The following is an 18,186-nucleotide window of genomic DNA, read 5'->3' as shown; positions in this document are numbered from 1 at the left end:
TTGTCAAGACCTGCAGTTTCTGCTTCCGGAGGTGCTGTGGCAGAAAGGGAAAGAAAGAGGAGTGAGATGTAGTTGGTGAAAAATCCAGATTATATTGTTGGTCTAAATTATTTAATGTATCCACAATGCCCTGGATTGTAATTTATGGCTCGAGACCAATAATCATAACTTTGAAACTGTTTATTTTTAAGTGTCTAGTGTTCTTGGGAGAAAACGTACTATGTGCTGTACTTTGTACGACATTCCATGAGCCTTGCCTGGAAAACTGAATTAAACTCATTTGTATCCTCTACATGCACAAATACCATGCGTTTGCATTCTAATATACATGTGGACATTTGCTCTTTTGTCCAGTCATTGCAGACAGGTGTCATGTTATTTGCATAACTGCACCTGAGCCCAATTCAACATTAAATGATGGCTGTTCATTGGCTGGTGTAACTTCATAAACAACACACACACAAAGGGGTTTCATTATGTGCCTTTACTTGGATAATACTGACAACACCCCACCCCTTCAGATTTTCACAAATATTTATGGACACAGGCTGCAACTCATAATATACAGGTATTACTGTGTTAACACAAAATTAAGTGATGTAATCAAACAAAAATAAACAGCCCTCCCATGTCATCAGGACACAAACGGATGACTTTGAAATATGCATAACAGCATCTGCTTTTGGTTTATGTATGCCCAGTACGGTGATTATCATGCATTACATCCATCACTTCTTCATTTTGCCATCTTCTTTGAGTCTCCATAACATAAGCTCCATGCAGGCAGCAGCATCTTCCTCAGTGTCATGGCCACAAACTGGGAGAAACATTAACACCATGTATTAAGTCAGAAGTACACATTGGGAAAACATGCATTAGCTACATCAACATTTTGGCAGTCTTCACTCCGGTGTTGTCCGGTTATAATTATTTCTTTATTTAAATTTAGTTTCAGATGTATGGTGGAGTTTAAATTCAATGGACATCCAAATTAAACAGCCACTTGTATGGCGGCTGTAGTTATCCATGATGACCCACCACTCTCTTGGATGATCCTCCTGAGGTATTCAGCTGTGAGGTTGTTGAGGGTCAGCTTGTGAGGGGGACCCAGACGGTGAGGAAAGACCACAGACGTGTCTATCACTGTCCCGTGGAGCAACTACAGAAAAGAGGAAGATATCTGAAGCTCTTATTACAGCCTCTTTGGAAAAATGAAAGTTACTCAGTAATAAAGAATATGTACAAGCTAATCCCATAGCATGGCCCACCAGCAGGTGCCCAAAATGTGTGGCTTTCTAGTCACTTTTGTTATAAGATGGCAAAACTAGTGGATTAGAAAGTACCTTAGACTTAGACCTCTGACCAAAGTGGGTCATATAATGTTAAACGCAAACATTATATAGGGTTTAGCATTTGTTAAACCCTTACAAAACGTCCTCGTGTTGAAGATATGAAAAAGGTAGACCAGTATGAATTAGCTCTATGGTATGAATTTTGACTATGCCGTCTACAGGCCTCTTTTTCCCCCCCAAATCGTCGCAGTATATGTCGTCGTCATCCTGCGGCAGCAAATCATCTGGAATCATATGGGCGGCGGAGCCCGTGCTGGGTGCATGGTTCAGGTTTTAAAAGACAACAAAAAGTCAGACAACAAGCAGAAAACGATAATGACGACGGTGGTTCTAAAAAGTGGTGAAACAAGTAATCTTTTCCATCATCTCAAAATAATGCGTCCTCAGCAAATGGGCAAGTGAGTCGTGGAGCAAGGAGAAAAGATTTATCGTCTTTTATATCCAATTCTGCGCAGTAAATATTAAAATAGCTCTAGACTTACTATATGACATGTTGTAATAATACAGTTAAGAGCACAGTACAAGCCTCCATGCCGTTGCCACACCAGTGCTTTAAGATGTAGGTAAACCGCACATACCATGATATATACCGTTACCATGCATTCTTCAAAATTATACCATGATATGAATTTTAGGCCATACCACCCAGCCCCATATCCATACCCGTTAGACTTCCTCTTGGTTAATGCAGTTATGAGTCTGGCATATGTTTATGATTGAGACTTTTACATATTACAGTATCTCCATTTTCACAGCTTAGGTTTAGTTTTGTAACTTGCCAAAACACCTTCAACTGCTGCGAAAAGCCGATACTTCACAACTTTGTGTTGAAATAGTTTCTAATGCCGTTTGTCACGTTGAATCAGCATTTGTACTTTCTCGTGAGGCATTTATAATAGTTTATCAACTACATTCAGGTTGTCTATAATCTAGGTCATAAAAAGCCAACCTCCTCACTCAGCCATCTAGAAAATGGTAATATTGCTACATGATCCCATGGACTACATGGCATTGAAATGAATAAGTTAAAACATTAACTATGCACAGGAATACTCCAGACATCGCATCAAAAAAGTCCCTTTGCAGGGAAATTGTTTAAAGTTTAGCAGACGGCCATGTTGAATGTGACTGGCTTTGATCCGCTTGGTTTCAGCTTAATTTTAAAAATACATTTAATGCATGTCGTGAAACAATCTATGCAAACAAAAATTCCGTAATGTTGAAAAAAAAAAACCCAAAAAAAACAAAAAAACAGTAGTAGTAGTCACCTTCAGGGCACAGAGGTCTGTTTCCAGGCCGTGTCCAATCAGAATGGTGTCTGCGCTGACGAAGCTCAATAAGGTCTCCTGCACCTCTCTGAGGGAGGTGCGGTTACCCTTCACATCTTCCTCACCGACGCCTGAAAACCTTGAAGTAAAGTGTCACGCAGGCTACTGACTAAAGATGCATCAAGTTGTCATTTTCTAAATGTTATCACTCTGTATTAGTAAGTATCATCGGGCATTACATCTGTTGTATTATATAACATCCTAGTGCCTTTCTGTTAAATGGCAAAACCATTTGATTTGTATACTCCTATATTCGCTCTCTATATTCATATTTAAATGCACAGTACAAGCGCTTTAATAACCCTTTTTTTGGTTCTTGCCAGTTTTGGGTGATTATGAGAGGGGGGGGGGGGGATAGAGTTTGAACACATTTGGCTCTTTAACAAACATTACCTGGTGTTATAGTCAATGGCCTCATTATCAGGTCTGACGAAGGTGTCGTAGACGACTTGCAGACTAGAGTTGACCACCGTCACCCTCGACAGCTCCAGACCATGAATGGTATAACACTATGAAGACAAGCATTAACACAATAAATGTTTACGCTGCAGCCTCGAGGCCAGCTAAATACCAAACAATCATTTTAAGTCCACCCACAGACCCAGGAACATGTGTACATTAAGGTGGTTACATAGTAATGACTTACAATTAATGGTCTTAATTACTTAGGTGCATATAAAGTGCTATACAGTAATCATTTTGGAACAAATAAAAGAGAATGAAAAGATTCATTACCAGATCCTGTCAAATAAAGTTCTATATGGCCTTTAAAAAAATTACTCATGTATCACTATTCTAATGAAACTTCCACAAATGAGTTAGTTTAGTTTGAGTTTTGTGCTTAACACTGGTAAGATTTTTTTTTAAAAGCTGATCACCATTTCACAATCCAAGGAGTAGATCCCAGGACAGCTCGTATCTGAGGGATGTCTGGGGACAGTCGACACGAACCCATCCAGGCTGAGGTAATCATGGACATGCACCTAGTGAACAAAAGATCAAACATTTACCCGCCGGTTCATTTGAGGTTTTAGGCGAGAATCTCGTTACTCTCTCGCTCTCCCTTTCTGTACCTGAAACACCTGACATCCAGGAGCTCCCATCACTCCTTCACAGCAACTGTAGCGTGTCTCCACTCCACCCGGCACTGTTAAAGGTTTAAAAATGTACAGTGATCCGATAGCGTAAGCCATTTAATAACTCTTTGAATTGGTCAAACATTTGGGATGTTTTTAAAGCATAACACTATGGTACACTCACCTTTGTTTGTGACTCCTTTCCCATAATGGTAATTACACTCCTCCTTACGAATGTGTTTGCCCATTTGGTTCACAGAGTACGTAGATCCACATCGACAGCAGATCCTCTTGAGGGCTTGAAGCAACAAAACAGAAAAAAAGTCAGATTTAAATGTGCTGAGAAAGATGGCACAAGTTGAGTGCGCCCTCTAGTGGAATAATATGAGAATAGCATCAAACTGTCATTTCAGGGAGTATAGTTGGAGTGTAATGTTTTCACTCACGGTCTGCACTGCCTTTCTTATGGTCAACAAAAAGAACAACACAACCAGGTTTCTCTGGGTGCTGGAGAGGATAGTTGCTCTCAACTAGGCTTTCCTCGGTCAAGATATAGTCCTTCAAACTCTCATACAATGCCATGTCATCTGGTGGGAAACACATTCACTGATAAACTGCCAGAACATTTTCAAGAAATGACAAATGCATTCAAATTAAAAGGAAACCAATTCTCACCATTTCCTTTAAACTTCTTAAGATTAAGTGAAATGTTGCCTTTGGATCTTTGGCTTTTTACTTCATTTTCATCTGCACCAGAAAGAAATAATGGATTTAATATAACCAGATTATATGTTGCATCACATTTCATGAAGAACGGTATTGGTTTTCCAGAAATGTTCACCTTTCACAGTAACAGCACTTTGGTTCTTCAGCCTCTTCAGTGCATTCACTGCAACACTCAGATATTTCAGTTTGTTCACACTGCGATTGTACACCGCCTTCTCTTCAGCAAGTGCCTATCAACAACAACAACAGGGTTAGAAAAGACTAGACTGTAGTTTGTCAGGGAGGATTACATAAGTGGCAACGGGTCACCTTTTCAAAAGCCTCATTAACATTTGCTGTTGTCTTGAGGAACTCCTCTGTGAACATGTTGACATAACGCTGTCGGATTTCATGGGGCACCTTCTCTTTGGCGGCCTCACACTGCTTCAGTTTTCGTTTAGTAGGCACCGGCTAAAAGAATAATTCAATTATTAATATTTATAACAGACGAAACGTGTCTTCTTTACAACAGAGATGGGTTTAGTTCAGGCTGCTTGTCCAGTCTCACCTTAACAGTAGTATGTACAGCAGCTTGAGGAATGGTGGAAGCAGCTGGACTTGAATGTGACAAAGCAGAGGTGAGCGAAGGTTTACGTGCCGGCGCAGGAATGAGCACAGGTGCTGTTGTGCGGTATCTCTGCAGAGGGGTCAATGCAGGCGTATGGTACATTTGTCTGACAGCGACGCTGCTGGTGTGCACTTGACTGAATGGGGTAAGCACTGACGTAACTTGGCTGCAAGTGGAAGTGATGGGCAGAGGGAAGATGCCCTCTGGGAGGATCAAGTGCAAGTTGTTGTCCGCTCCAATCACAGCAGTTCCCAAAGATATGTAGTTCATGTGAGCTGTGGAGTGAGACAAATAAAACACACATACAGGCGTAATGCATCCATGCAAAGCAACTAAATACAAATAGGAAAGGTTTAGCATACAACGCATCAGAAAAATCCCTTTGCTTTCCTTCTTTCGGCAGTCACCACTGACGAGCAGGCTACTTTCTATGCATAGACCCCAGGTCTGCAAGATGTTTTACTGGTAAATATATCAATGTCTAACATGACAATGTAAATGACAACACAAAAACAACATTTAAATTCAATAAAGGCTTCAACTTTGGAATTAGACAAGTGGATTGTTTTTCCCACATTTTATTTTACTTTTATAAATGGACACTATTTGATGTTGACAATTTAATGGTAATCTTTCTAAAAATGACCTTCATTAATCTCATCCTCTACAGCTACCAAATGCTTACCATTCTGTACAGGAGCCAGCTGCATGTTTTCAGGGGTTTCAATTGAAGGAAGAGATGCATTCTGGGTCTCTGGCTTCCTCTGACAGGAGGAGGAAACCACAAAGGCCTGACCACCTTTAACTGAAGCAGTCAGCATGGAGGCTCTGTGCTGTACCTGCTGGATCTTGGAGGTGTTGGAGGGCTGGGAGGCAAATCCCGACACTGCAGGCGCACGTAGGGGAACCAGCACCTGGGGCTGAGGTCTGCTCTTAGCCACTGGCTGCTAAACAGAGCAGACACATTTAAAAAAAATAAATAAATAAATAAAAAAATATATGTGTTCAATTATAATTTAGGCTTGAAATTCAGAATATAGTATTCTCAAGAAGGTAGTGCCCCAGACAAAAACAGGCCATTCTGAGATATGCATCTTAAATCTATTTATCTATGTTAAATCTATTGTACCATATTAACTACATTTGTGCATACAACAGATTTTTTTAATTTATTTAATACATTTTCTTACCATAACATGTTAATGGTCTTGGGGAGTTTACATAGCTGTATTTCTCATTAACAAAAAGGATAATTTCCAGTGTACTTTTCTGAGACTGAAAAAAAGGCTGCACTTTAAAAATGCATTTTTGTTGTAGTTTTTTTTTTAAGTAACTATATACCTCTGTATGTTTGGCATCATGAGCCACCCTCTTCCTTCCCGGTAATGCTTGGGGTTTGACGTTTAACTTCGGCTTCTCTTCGACATCCATAGCGCCAACCTAAAAATGAGTGAATATGAGAAACGGTTTGAGGGAAACTATTGTTCCACTGCTAGTGTTGGAGAAATGTCTTCCATCTTGGATCTGTAGTGTCTACAGCATACTTACAGACGCATCAGGCTGCTCTTCATTTCCTTTCTCCTCATTTGCCTCCATGAAGATCCGGTAGCATTCCTCCATCGGATCGCTGTCAGACAGCTCCATTTCAGAGTAGTTGAGCTCATCTTCATCCGAGCTGGAACTAATGAGTATAACCTCCTCATTATCTTCTGTCAGGAAAAGCTGTCCAGTTGATGCGGACGATGATTCTGCACTGTTTGACAAACTTAACGCAGACGAATCGACTGAAGCTGGTTCTGCCGGCACCAGGTAGCCTTCAGGTGCAGCAGCTTTGCCCTGAAACGGTCCTTTTTGCATTTTGCTTGACGTTTTCTGGCTTTGTGGCAGCACCGAAGACCACTGGTTACTAACCCGGTTCTGAGCTGGCGGCTCTGCTGCCCGGACTTGCTCGGCGTGTTGTCTGCACGGGGAGTACGAGTTAGCACCCGGGGCTTCGTAAAAAAGTGAATCGTTTGGTGGAAAATGATGCGGCTGCAGTGGATTCATTTTCCCAACACAATGGGGCAGCTCACACTGAGGCAATTCAACGTGAAACACGTTTACCTCCTTTTTCGCCAACAGAGTGTTGCAGTTGTGATCTTGCTGGTCTGTGGTGGCCAGAGGACTTGCAGGTTCAGGACTTTTCTCCACTAATTGTTCAGCATTAGAGTGAGTAATCTTCTGACTTTCGGTTTGAACGTCTTCTAAATAGCCAGTTAAATGAACTACATCAACTGGTGCATTTTCACATTCTTTGTTCTCATAAAGATTAAACGGACCTTGATTGTTTTCAGCACTGTAATTACTATTAACTCTATTTTGTTCTAATGTTGATGCAGGGAGAGTCGCTTCCTCGCACGCATCCACATTTAAAAGTGAAACAGGCTTTGTTTTGACCTCCGATTTCTCCTGGAGGGATTTGCCAGCAACGAAATCAACAGGTGTCTGAGCTCTCGCTCTCTTCTTCTTAGGCGAGAGAGGAATGTCAATAATCAGGTCACAGTCTTCATTAGAGTCATCAAGTGGCTCTGGAGATGGCGACCGGGAAATCGGAAACTGATATGCGACTGCGACGTCACACGGTACAGCTTTTTCTGCTCTTTTCAAACATTTCCCGTTTTGTTTCACTTTTTGCTCTTTAGCCGATGAGCTGTAAGATCGCAAGCCAGCAGAAAAGTTGGACAGAGGGTCATACTCCAAATCAGTCCTAGGTCTTGAGTTGTCAACCACGTACTTCTTCCCTCTGGAATACGTTCTAGGAAGGTCTGTGCACGACGACAGCCCATGAGGGCCCCTGTCTACATTTTTACCTCCAGTCTCAGACTTGGAAACAGGGAAATTCGGTGGAGTTTTGATGCTGTCTGCCAGTACGGTCTGGTAGCGGGACAGTCGCCTTTGCTCCTGTTCCACCTCGTACCTTACAGTTTCAATCTCCTTGTTGATTCGCTCCAGCTCCTGGAAGGAGTCATCTTTGGTCTCATCATTCAACGGATAACCATTTTGCTCCCCTGTACAAAAAAGGAATATGAAATAGGACTTATTAGTAATATAGTGGATTACAATACAGGACGAGATTGGTTTAAATACAAGCATGTGGAGAGTGCTGGTGTGGTGACATGTAGCCATGTGCAGAGCATACATCTTTACACTACCATCATTTGTTTTTAGAATACAAGCTTTAAGCATCTGAATTAAGAATTTGCAAACAGGCTAAGACAACAGACCCTCAAATGTGCTTAATTTTAAAGTTAGATAGGAACAAAAAAAACTGGCTAAATAATTCTCAGATAAAGTGCGATACCATTTAGTTTTAGTAAAAAAAAACGTGATGCAATTTAGAATTTTAGAGTAGTTAACGATACATGTTAACTTTTAACAGACAGACAACAAGCTAACGCACTTTAAATCGTTGCTAGCTACCTCATATTAGGATACCTCAATGCACTGACCTGCAAAGTCAACCATCGATGATTGACACGACGCACCAAACACATCCCGCAATTCTGCGGCATGTTTGTACAAACAGTGAGGCCGCGCACAAAGCCCACGTTTTAAAAAAGGACAATTTATACCAGCAAAGAGACCCGACGAGGGAAACATCAGGAAAAACCGTCACTTTTCACGATACGTTTGTTTTGACTAATTGACTGTCGTGCAACAGGTGCTCCAACTGAAGATCTCGTTACGTCAGCCTCGTTTATGTAGGCTCTGTTCAAGTCGCGAGACGTATTTTTTTGTCTTTGAATATTAATATTTTTGGAAAATAAAACTAATTTAAACCCAGGATAATTACAAAAAAAAAACTTCCTGCCGTGACAATTGATTGTGGTTCATTGTGTCGCCGTAATCCCTCCGCGCCGACAGAGGGCGCTGCTGCACATAACCGAACTGGGACCAACCATCCAGTAGAGTATTTTCTCTGTTTGGTACCGCAACCACAACAACAGCGGTCTTATCTGGGATATTAAGATCTACAAAACACATACAATTTGCGTTGAAATGGATAACAGCGAGGAAGAGGATGAAGCTGAGTGGAATAACAGCGTTGTGGATTCAGTCCCATACAGCACTGCTGCTGCTGTTTCTGGTAAAGTGTGAAGACTGGGAGGCTAAGGCTAACTATAAAGATTATATTCTGGCTTTCATCTGGCTTTTTGGCATGCGGATAGATACACGGCTCTGTCTAACAGCTATCTATACGTGTTGGATGGTAATCGTTGTATGTATAATCTGTTGTTTCAGATCTGAGCCTCAATAAGACATCAGGACCAACACCTGCTCACAGAGTCATTCTGCATTTTGACCTGGACTGCTTCTATGCTCAGGTGGAAATGATCAGAAACCCTGCACTGAGAGAGGTCCCTTTAGGTAAACTGATTCACTACAAAAGAATTCAAGTTAACAAAATACTTTCGTGGTTTCAAAAATGTCTCTCATATCATCAGGTATTCAGCAGAAATACATCATAGTCACCTGCAACTATGTGGCAAGAGATCAGGGTGTCACCAAGCTGATGTCTGTGACTGATGCTAAGGAGAAATGTCCTCAGCTGGTGCTGGTTAAAGGAGAAGACCTGACACACTACCGGGAAATGTCATATAAACTGACAGGTAGGCAGGATTCTCCGCTCAATAAAGCTGTATTCTAAGACTACTAGTGTAGAGTAGTTAGAAAAAGATTCAGGATTTAGCATTCAGAGTAAGAATCCACCCCATAACACACTCAATAAACCATCTCATCTCTCATATGTGGGTCCATTTATTGTTAGGTGGTAGCAGAAAATATATATATATATATTTATAAAACAGAATTCTGGTGTCAGTCTCTCAGAAATAAAGAGGCAGAAAATCTGTCTAGACACTTAAAATATCCTCTAAAATCCACAATGAAAGGCAAGATATTTTGTGTTTGAGTAAAGGCACGAGTGTAAAAATGCTACCACTATTACTGCTGCCTTGCGTTCCTCCTATACACATACTATATAGCCCACACATTAGTGCATCAAGCTCTCGCTAATCTCTGATGATTGTTTAAAGTAAATTGGTGAAATTACATTTTTGCTAACATTCTTTCTTGACCTTTTCTTGTCCTCCTTCCAGAGCTGCTGATGTCCTACTGTCCACTGGTAGAGAGGCTTGGATTTGATGAAAACTTCATGGACATCACAGAGATGGTAGAAAGAAGGCTAGCAGAGACGACGGAGTCGAACAACTTTTCATTTAAAGGACACGTCTACAACCATCTCAGTAGGTCACACTTTGTGTGTAGCTGTGCATCTGTGTACATCTGGCTCATGGAAACTGAGAAATGAGTTGTGAAACAAGCCTAGAAGCTAAACTGTAACTGTAACCGTGATTTGCATTGCACTCTCAGTTTCCCACCACATGAACAGTTTACTTTTTGTATTCTGTTGATGAATGTTTTCACGACCACAGATACATTTCTGTTTTTCTTTGCCTGCCCAGGTGCAGACGTTAAAGCCAGTGATCATCCGAGGTTGGCTTTAGGTTCACACGTGGCAGCGGAGCTAAGAGACGCCATCCACAGCAAACTGGGTCTGACCGGCTGCGCTGGCGTCGCCACGAACAAGCTGCTGGCCAAACTGGTGGCGGGCAGCTTTAAACCCAATCAGCAAACCACCCTGCTGCCTGAGAACGTCGGCGACATCATGGGCCGCCTGAGCGGTCTCCGCAAAGTACCAGGTATACATGATCAGATAATGCGTAACTTTGTTATCTTTATTTAGTATTGCTTGTATATTTTTCAATTTAAAACTCTTTTGCTGTGTTTTTGTCCCTCACGATACATTCTTTAGGGGTTGGTCACCAGACAGCGAAGCGACTTCAAGCCCTGGGATTGGTCAGCCTGAAAGATCTTCAGCTCTTCCCGTTGAACGACTTGGTGAAGGAGTTTGGAGGTCCCAGTGCACAGCGCTTGAAGAATCTGGCCCTCGGCGTTGATGACTCACCTGTCACCCCCACCGGAGCCCCTCAGGTAGACGAGGACATCCCTGAAATGACCGGATCTTCTTAGCTCAAAGTTATTGTGACAGTCGGAAAAACCAAAGTAACTGTTGTCCCATTTGATCAATCTCACCTTATTTTCCCCTAATTAGCATCCTCTTCATGTTTCAGTCTCTCAGTGACGAAGACTCCTTCAAGAAAATGTCCTCAACTAAAGAGGTTTTGGAAAAGATTCAAGAACTCCTGAGCAGTCTGTTGGAGAGGTGAGATAACTGTCATTTGGGGGGGATCTTTTAAAGCTCGAGCCACTTAATCTAACCTCAGATCATCTGTTGAAAACTAGGATGCACAAAGATGGCAGGCAGCCTCAAACCTTCCGGCTGACCATCCGTAGATACTCGGCGACCAACAAGTGGTTCAGTCGGGAGAGCCGACAGTGTCCGATCCCCAACCACGTAGGACGGAAGATCACCTCCGGTAAGCTCACGCACCAGGAAGAACACATCCCACCTGAGACGGGTCAGGATGGCTTACTCACAAACGATGCCTTTTTTGAGTCCTTATATTCTGTCAAAGACCTTTTTAAAAGCTGCTCTGCTCGTCATTAAAGCATTGCTTTCTGTCATGTTTCTACAGACAGCGGTGATGACGCTGTGGTCCAGCTGGTCTCGTTGGCCATGAAGCTCTTCCACAAGATGGTGGACCGCAGCGCCGCCTTCCACCTCACTCTCATCAACGTTTGCTTCAGTAACCTGCAGACCAGGGGAGCCGCCGTCAGTGGAAAGGGCTCTATAACATCTTTCTTCACACACAGCTCGTCTCCCAGGAAAACACAAATCTTCTCACCACAAAGCCAGGTAACACAGTGACGTAATCTAGCATAATCTGGCTTTTTATTACCGTTACCGATCATGTACATCAGGGTATCTGCAGGTCTTGAAAAGTTTTCAAAAACATTAAATTCAGTGTTCTGAAGACTAGAAAGGCGCTGAATAAGTCCATTTACCATTTATTCATCAAAGCTTTTTACGATGGGCACAAAGGGCACATTCATTATTTTTAAATTGGCACTGGTTTTCCATCTTACTTTTGACAGTATGATCTCGAAAAATAGAGATTGTTTGTGGTATTAAAAAGGTCCTAAGAAGTCTTCAGTATACAATGCTTACTTTATGCTGAGAGAGGTCTTATTCTGTCGCACTGTGCTGTTAAATGATGCCGACAGGATTCTCTCTTCTTAGAAATGGTGTTTCCTGAAATAATTAGTTCTCCTCCTCCTCTTTCCTTCTCCAATAGGATGCTTCCTCTCAGAGTGGGAATACGGATCATCAGTTGAGTGCGCACAGCGTGATTACTCAACCTACCCCTCCTCAAAAGACGGTAACCTCAGAAAGCCCTTGTAGCTCTGGGGCAGAATCATATGGGTTTAAAAGAAAACAGAGGCCTGTTGTTGCTGTAAAGAACCCTCCGCTTCAGAAAGAATCCTGCAGCACAGCGAGGTCGGACCCAAAAATCTCGGTGACGCATCGATTGCCCCCAAATGTTGACCCCGAAGTGTTCAGGCTTCTCCCTGAGGAAATTCAGAAGGAGCTGTTATCTCCTGCCTACACAAACTCTCTCCCCGGTCATTCAACGAGCTCCCCTGCTGTCGTCAATGTCCCCAACGTAACAAAAAACAAGTCTCCTCAGTCATTTAGTGACTCACAAAATATAAAAGGCATCAAAGAGGCCGTGGAGAAATTGGACCCATCTGGCAGGCCGACTACCGTGAATCAGAGGCCTGCGGGCACAAGTGCATTTCTGGGAGAAAACGCCACGGAAGAAGGGAGACCGTCATTCTCTCGGTCTTCTGACTGTGACTTCCCAGGAAATGTGGACCCTAAGGTGTTTTCAGAGCTTCCGCCAGAAGTTCAGAAGGAGTTGATGTCTGGATGGAAGCAACAGAAGCCGGTCCTGAAGACGCCCTCATCCAGGAAACCAGGGAGAAGCTTGATGACCAAAGACAGAAAGGCTGCAGGAAAAGGCAGTCAGGCAAACAATCTGTTAAAGTATTTCAAACCCAGTTAGAGGGCGAAGCAAAGCTTCTGCTAGAGGTCATTTATGACAAACTCTTCTGTTATGTTATTTCTCGTTCTCAGGTGATGTGTGTGTATATAGGGCGTGGACAAAATAAAAGAAACGCTTAACTGTACAATAGCAAATAGGCTTTTTTGGTGACACTACACTAAATTTAAAAGGCAACTACACAAGTATTGAGGACCACAGGTATCAGGAAAATGATTTCTGATACATCACTTACAAATGCAGCAACATTATGTACGATAACATTTGGGAAAAGTCTAAAAGATCTTGCCAAAAATATGAAAATTGCATTGCACTTTAAAAAACGGCCTTTAACTTGTATCTCAGCAGTGGTTGAATGCTTTAGAAGAAGCTAGAAAGTGAACTGCCTCTAAAGTCTTGAATTCATGTTTTCACTCCACTATTGGTCCCAACAAAAACAGAAAATAGTTTGAGCTTGACCAAGGTGGTTTTTGTGTTTCTCTTTTTTTTTTGGTCCACCCCTGTATGTCAGTATTAATATGCATGTCAGTTGCTGTTTTGGAAATAAGAATTGTATATATATTGTTTATAAAACTGAATATTGATTTCAAAATATCTCCAAACTGCTTGATTTGTCTGAGCCTTGAACATTATTTGTGAAATCTCCGTTTACCTTATGTTACTATTTGTAAACATGGATTAAAGTAAATTCCCAAATCTTCCGGCTATCCTAAATGAGGTCCTTAGCTTCAGGTTTATTGTTTTGATATTGTTTTCACATTGTTTGGAGAAGCAGGATTATTTTGCTTAGCCTCTAGAAGTGGGGCCCTCATTACTTGGTTGGACGATTTCCACTGAAATCCACAGAGGCTCACATTATTCGTTGACATCCACTTTTCAAAGAGCCTTTTTTTTTTTAACCCTCATGTGAAATACCAGAAAACACAAGGTCTGTAAGCACAGCCCCGCTCAGTTCCTGCTGACCTGAAACTCCTCCCTGGATCACATGTAAGTTGTGGGGAAAAGGTTCAGATGTGCCATCGCATCACCAATGAGATTATTTTAGGCAATCAGGACAAGTTGAGCAACGTCTGAATGCGTGTTGGCACTTCCTCCAGATAGACTGGTAAGGTTACTTTTTTTAATGTCATTTTAAGTCAAACTGTCAGAAGGTTTTCTGAGGAAATCCTCAAAATAGTGTTTGATAGAGTTTTGTAAGATAAACACTGAGACTGATTACAGGTTGATTACTAAACTCATACTCACACTGCTGATTGCAAAGAATACAATAATTAAGCATGCACATGGGAAATGACTATATTTCATGGTAGTATCCCATGTCCTGCCAGAGTTGACCATGACTATATCCTGAATGTACTCATGCACCCTAAATTTTGAATCTGCTAAAGGAAATGAATGGTATTCTTCATCCATCTCTTACGTAAACAAACAGCCTGTCTGAGCTGTTAAGTGTAACCGAAGCGTTGCTGTGATTCGAGCGGCGTCATGCAGTGTTGAGCCGTCTGCCCGTAGCCCTTAAAGTCAATAAAAGGAGTTTTGTCCGCCAAACAGGCCCGTGTTTTTCACTCAGCATAGTCTGGGGAAAAACTGGCGAGACATTTGACTGCTCATGTGGAAGCCAGCTCAAGTCATGTGCTAGCCCCTTCACTGATCAGAGCCTCATGAGTAGGGGAGTTATGACGTCCTGCTAAACCTGTGTGATGGTCTTCCACCCTCAGACTGAAAACTGCAGCTTATAGGTGGAACTGTTTTGCATGTCTTTGTTAGTGTTTACTTGTGCAAGCTCTCTCTAAAACTCCCATGGTTCATGATCCATCAAACCAGCATCATTGTACTGTGAGTGCACCTTTGTGGCAGGTTGAGCACTCTGCTGCACTATGGCTGACTGGGACTATGACTATCTGGTCAAGCTGCTGGCACTCGGGGACTCGGGGGTGGGAAAGACCTCCTTCCTCTACAGTTACACCGACAGCAAGTTCAACCGCAAGTTCACAACCACAGTGGGCATCGACTTCAGGGAAAAGAGAGTGGTGAGTGATGCTTGGTATCTAACATGTTTAGGTGCACGCATACTAGGAGGATTCTTGACTAAAATGGATATAACTCAGTGCAGAGGTTTGTCCTGCGGTTTGGTTCAGATGTACACTGGGACAGGTGCAGATGGGACGACTGAGAAGAACTTCAAAGTCCACCTTCAGCTTTGGGACACAGCGGGACAAGAGAGGTAAATCTAATCTTTATGTTCACAATTTTTTTTAATATTAGACAAATTCATTTAAAATCCCAAATGTCTGGCTTTTGTAACTCCTAGAGGGGGACACTGAGAATAAATGGGCTAAAAGCCAGTAACTCATTGACCAGCATTGGCACATTTTTTTATATGTATGTATATTAAACCAAGGTGGACCTGGTGATGGCACAAGAGGAAACATTAAAGGAGATATTATGTTAATTTCCAGGTTCATACTTTTATTTTGGTTATCTACTAGAAAATCTTTACATACTTAGATTTTTTTTAAACACATTTTTATCATTCAGTCTGCCTGCATATAACTATATTTATTGACCCTCCAAAAACGCTCCGTTTTAGCTCCGTTCTCTATAAGGCCCCCTCCCAAAAAATCCCAGTCTGCTCTGATTGGTCACCAACATATTTGCAGTTCATCTGTACCAAATTTTGAATGCCAATCCATCCAACAGTTCTACAAATCTCAACCTCATGGGGGTGCTAAAGGGAAAATCAGGGGGTTGCCATAGTCAGTAGGATTCACCGTCTGGGGCCCATGAATGTCTTTTCAAAATATCATGAAAATCTATCCGACAGTTGCTGAGATATTTCTGTCTGGGCTAAATAGTGGAGCTTTACAAATGTAAAAAAAATAAAAACCTGTTTTCAGGTTCCGCAGCCTCACCACCGCTTTCTTCAGAGACGCCATGGGCTTCCTGCTGATGTTCGACTTGACCAATCAGCAAAGTTTCCTCAACGTCAGGAACTGGATGAGTATGTGTCATCTCAGCAGCACTGCTCTGCTGCAGCTCAATACTCTTTTGGATCAATGTTTTCTCTCGTGTTGCCGCTATAGTGAGTTGCAGTTGAGAGAGAGTTTGAGAAACTTGACTAACATAGCTTAAAGTCTGCTCATGCGCGTCTATTTGCATTTCATGGGTTTAAATGACTTCCTCTGTGTGGGTTCAGGTCAGCTGCAGGCCAACGCGTACTGTGACAGTCCAGACGTGGTGCTGGTGGGCACCAAGGCAGACCTGAGGGATGTGAGGGATGTTCATGCGAGACAGGCCAAAGATCTGGCAGACAGATACGGGTGAGGCATTACATACAGCACTATTGTTAGAGACGGCACATGTTAAAGGCAGTGTGTGAAGTGTAGTGGAGATGAATATCACTGATGTCGCTTCTGATGTGGGACGCTAAAACATCCTGTTTTTTCTTTTCGTCAGACTCTAAATATCGAAACACATGAAACTAATCTAAGCAGACACCGATTGCCCTCTGCTGAGCCAGTTTATATACAACACCTGACCTGCTTTACACTTACTCCACACTCAGGGGCCAAAGAACGATATAGCTATGTCTTCATAAGGCTCAGTCATTTACTTAGATATTTTATATATATTTATAACTTAAGTGATACTACTTGATTGTCATACTCTCATTATAATAAAGTGTATTTTTATATATTTGATGACCAAGCACTAAATACAGTAGGGTTACTTAGACGCTACTTTGCCTCTTTCACCAGTACACCACAGGATGGTGCTAGTGAGCTGTTTTCCACCTTCCCCCACTCATCTTCCTCCTGAGGGTTGAATATTTGATTCATAATAAAACGTTATGTTTGAACTACTCAGGACTAATAGACATGTGCAAACTATTTAACAAGGGTTAAAAGGCAGAAAAAAAGGTTGAGAACCACACACACATGTCAATAAACTCCTCTCTCGGTTCTCGTCAGCATCCCCTACTTTGAGACGAGTGCAGTGACGGGCGTTGACGTGGACCAGGCGGTGACCACCCTCCTGGACTTGGTGATGAAGAGGATGGAGCAGAGCACTCCCGGGGGCCCCAGCTCTGAACCCAACGGCAGCCCCGTCACCAGCCATGTCGAGGAGGCTCCTGTCAGTAGGACGTGTGCCTGCTGATGTTACCACCAGCAGCAACTCTTTTCACATTTGCCCCCAATGACACTGTGTTTTTGAAATGCTGCCGCTTGCTGGAGCTTCACCAGGGGGCCTGCTAGGTGTGATCTCAAAATCAACTGACAGATTATCCATACTTGAGAGGAAATCGGGCCCAATATTGTTATTAAGGTGTGAATTCCTCACTTGACATCTGCTGTCTGTCACGTTATTTATTCACAGCTTGTGCATTGTGAGAAGAGAGAGAGAGAGGAAGGAAAGGAGTACAAGATAACCAATTTGTATATAGTAAGTGAATATTGGTGTTGTTGTAAAAAAAACTGCGATGTTTTTAATGCACCAAGTGGTTGTTATTCAGAAAAAAAGTAAATTCATTATCAGAGAAAAATACAGTTTTTATTTGACACATTGAGGCATTGATGGAAGGAATATGCAGGCACATAGCGTATATGTATCATGGAGCATAATCAAAAAACATTTAAGACATGGTTACATTTCTTATATGAATGATCGTTTTTGTGAGAACAACCAAGATAGCAAAGTCACTTACATGATCTATGACTTTTTTTTACGACATGTACATAAGCAGCCAAGCTTTTTTATGCATTATGGAACAAAATTGCCATGCAGATCGAACACAAGTACAAGAATGTTAAAGGGTTGTTGGAACAAATCCTGTATAGTGCTGCGTTTGGAATAAAGACATTTTATGTTTAGGTTATGTATATGTCACTGTATTGTCATTTACATGTAATGTACTAAAAGCTATACCGGTATTCTGACTGGAAATACAATCCTCACAGACTTTGTTAGCATCATTATGGTTTACACACATTCTATACATTGATTTTGATTACAATAAGACAGAAACGTAAA

The 18,186-nt window shown here is 41.9% G+C and overlaps 3 protein-coding genes across 5 annotated transcripts; 2 read left to right on the top strand and 1 right to left on the bottom strand.

Annotated features, from left to right (window-relative positions):
* Window positions 1-10: 10 nt before the first annotated feature.
* LOC116384645 (RNA exonuclease 1 homolog) lies at window positions 11-8,788 on the bottom strand. Of its 3 annotated transcripts, XM_031849487.1 has the most exons (17): window positions 8,578-8,788; window positions 6,638-8,136; window positions 6,431-6,529; window positions 5,775-6,036; window positions 5,030-5,364; window positions 4,792-4,932; window positions 4,598-4,712; window positions 4,432-4,503; window positions 4,203-4,343; window positions 3,941-4,054; window positions 3,754-3,827; window positions 3,559-3,663; window positions 3,074-3,189; window positions 2,621-2,759; window positions 1,039-1,159; window positions 724-817; window positions 11-34 (listed from the first exon to the last, which is right to left on the bottom strand). In XM_031849487.1, the coding sequence occupies exons 1-16, from the start codon at window positions 8,726-8,728 to the stop codon at window positions 729-731; spliced, it is 3,573 nt and encodes a 1,190-aa protein (XP_031705347.1). In that variant the 5' UTR covers window positions 8,729-8,788; the 3' UTR covers window positions 11-34; window positions 724-728. The 3 variants fall into 3 exon arrangements, with proteins under 3 accessions (XP_031705347.1, XP_031705346.1, XP_031705348.1); XM_031849486.1 differs by lacking the exon at window positions 11-34 and having other exon boundaries at window positions 389-817; XM_031849488.1 differs by lacking the exon at window positions 11-34 and having other exon boundaries at window positions 389-817; window positions 5,775-6,033.
* Window positions 8,789-9,038: 250 nt separating this feature from the next.
* Window positions 9,039-14,090, top strand: poli (polymerase (DNA directed) iota). Its single transcript, XM_031849281.1, has 10 exons — window positions 9,039-9,215; window positions 9,371-9,496; window positions 9,574-9,738; window positions 10,228-10,374; window positions 10,594-10,830; window positions 10,944-11,122; window positions 11,263-11,354; window positions 11,435-11,568; window positions 11,728-11,948; window positions 12,388-14,090. The coding sequence occupies exons 1-10, from the start codon at window positions 9,128-9,130 to the stop codon at window positions 13,156-13,158; spliced, it is 2,160 nt and encodes a 719-aa protein (XP_031705141.1). The 5' UTR covers window positions 9,039-9,127; the 3' UTR covers window positions 13,159-14,090.
* Window positions 14,091-15,030: 940 nt separating this feature from the next.
* On the top strand, window positions 15,031-17,313 carry LOC116384515 (ras-related protein Rab-27B-like). The gene is made up of 5 exons (XM_031849282.1): window positions 15,031-15,185; window positions 15,294-15,379; window positions 16,053-16,156; window positions 16,352-16,475; window positions 17,127-17,313. Exons 1-5 carry the CDS (start codon window positions 15,033-15,035, stop codon window positions 17,311-17,313), a joined length of 654 nt encoding a protein of 217 aa, XP_031705142.1. The 5' UTR covers window positions 15,031-15,032.
* Window positions 17,314-18,186: the final 873 nt, after the last annotated feature.

Source organism: Anarrhichthys ocellatus, unplaced genomic scaffold (genome assembly GCF_004355925.1).
Source record: "Anarrhichthys ocellatus isolate YVR2014 unplaced genomic scaffold, GSC_Weel_1.0 scaffold9, whole genome shotgun sequence".
NCBI lineage: Eukaryota > Metazoa > Chordata > Actinopteri > Perciformes > Anarhichadidae > Anarrhichthys > Anarrhichthys ocellatus.
This window is presented reverse-complemented; position numbering and strand designations above follow the sequence as displayed.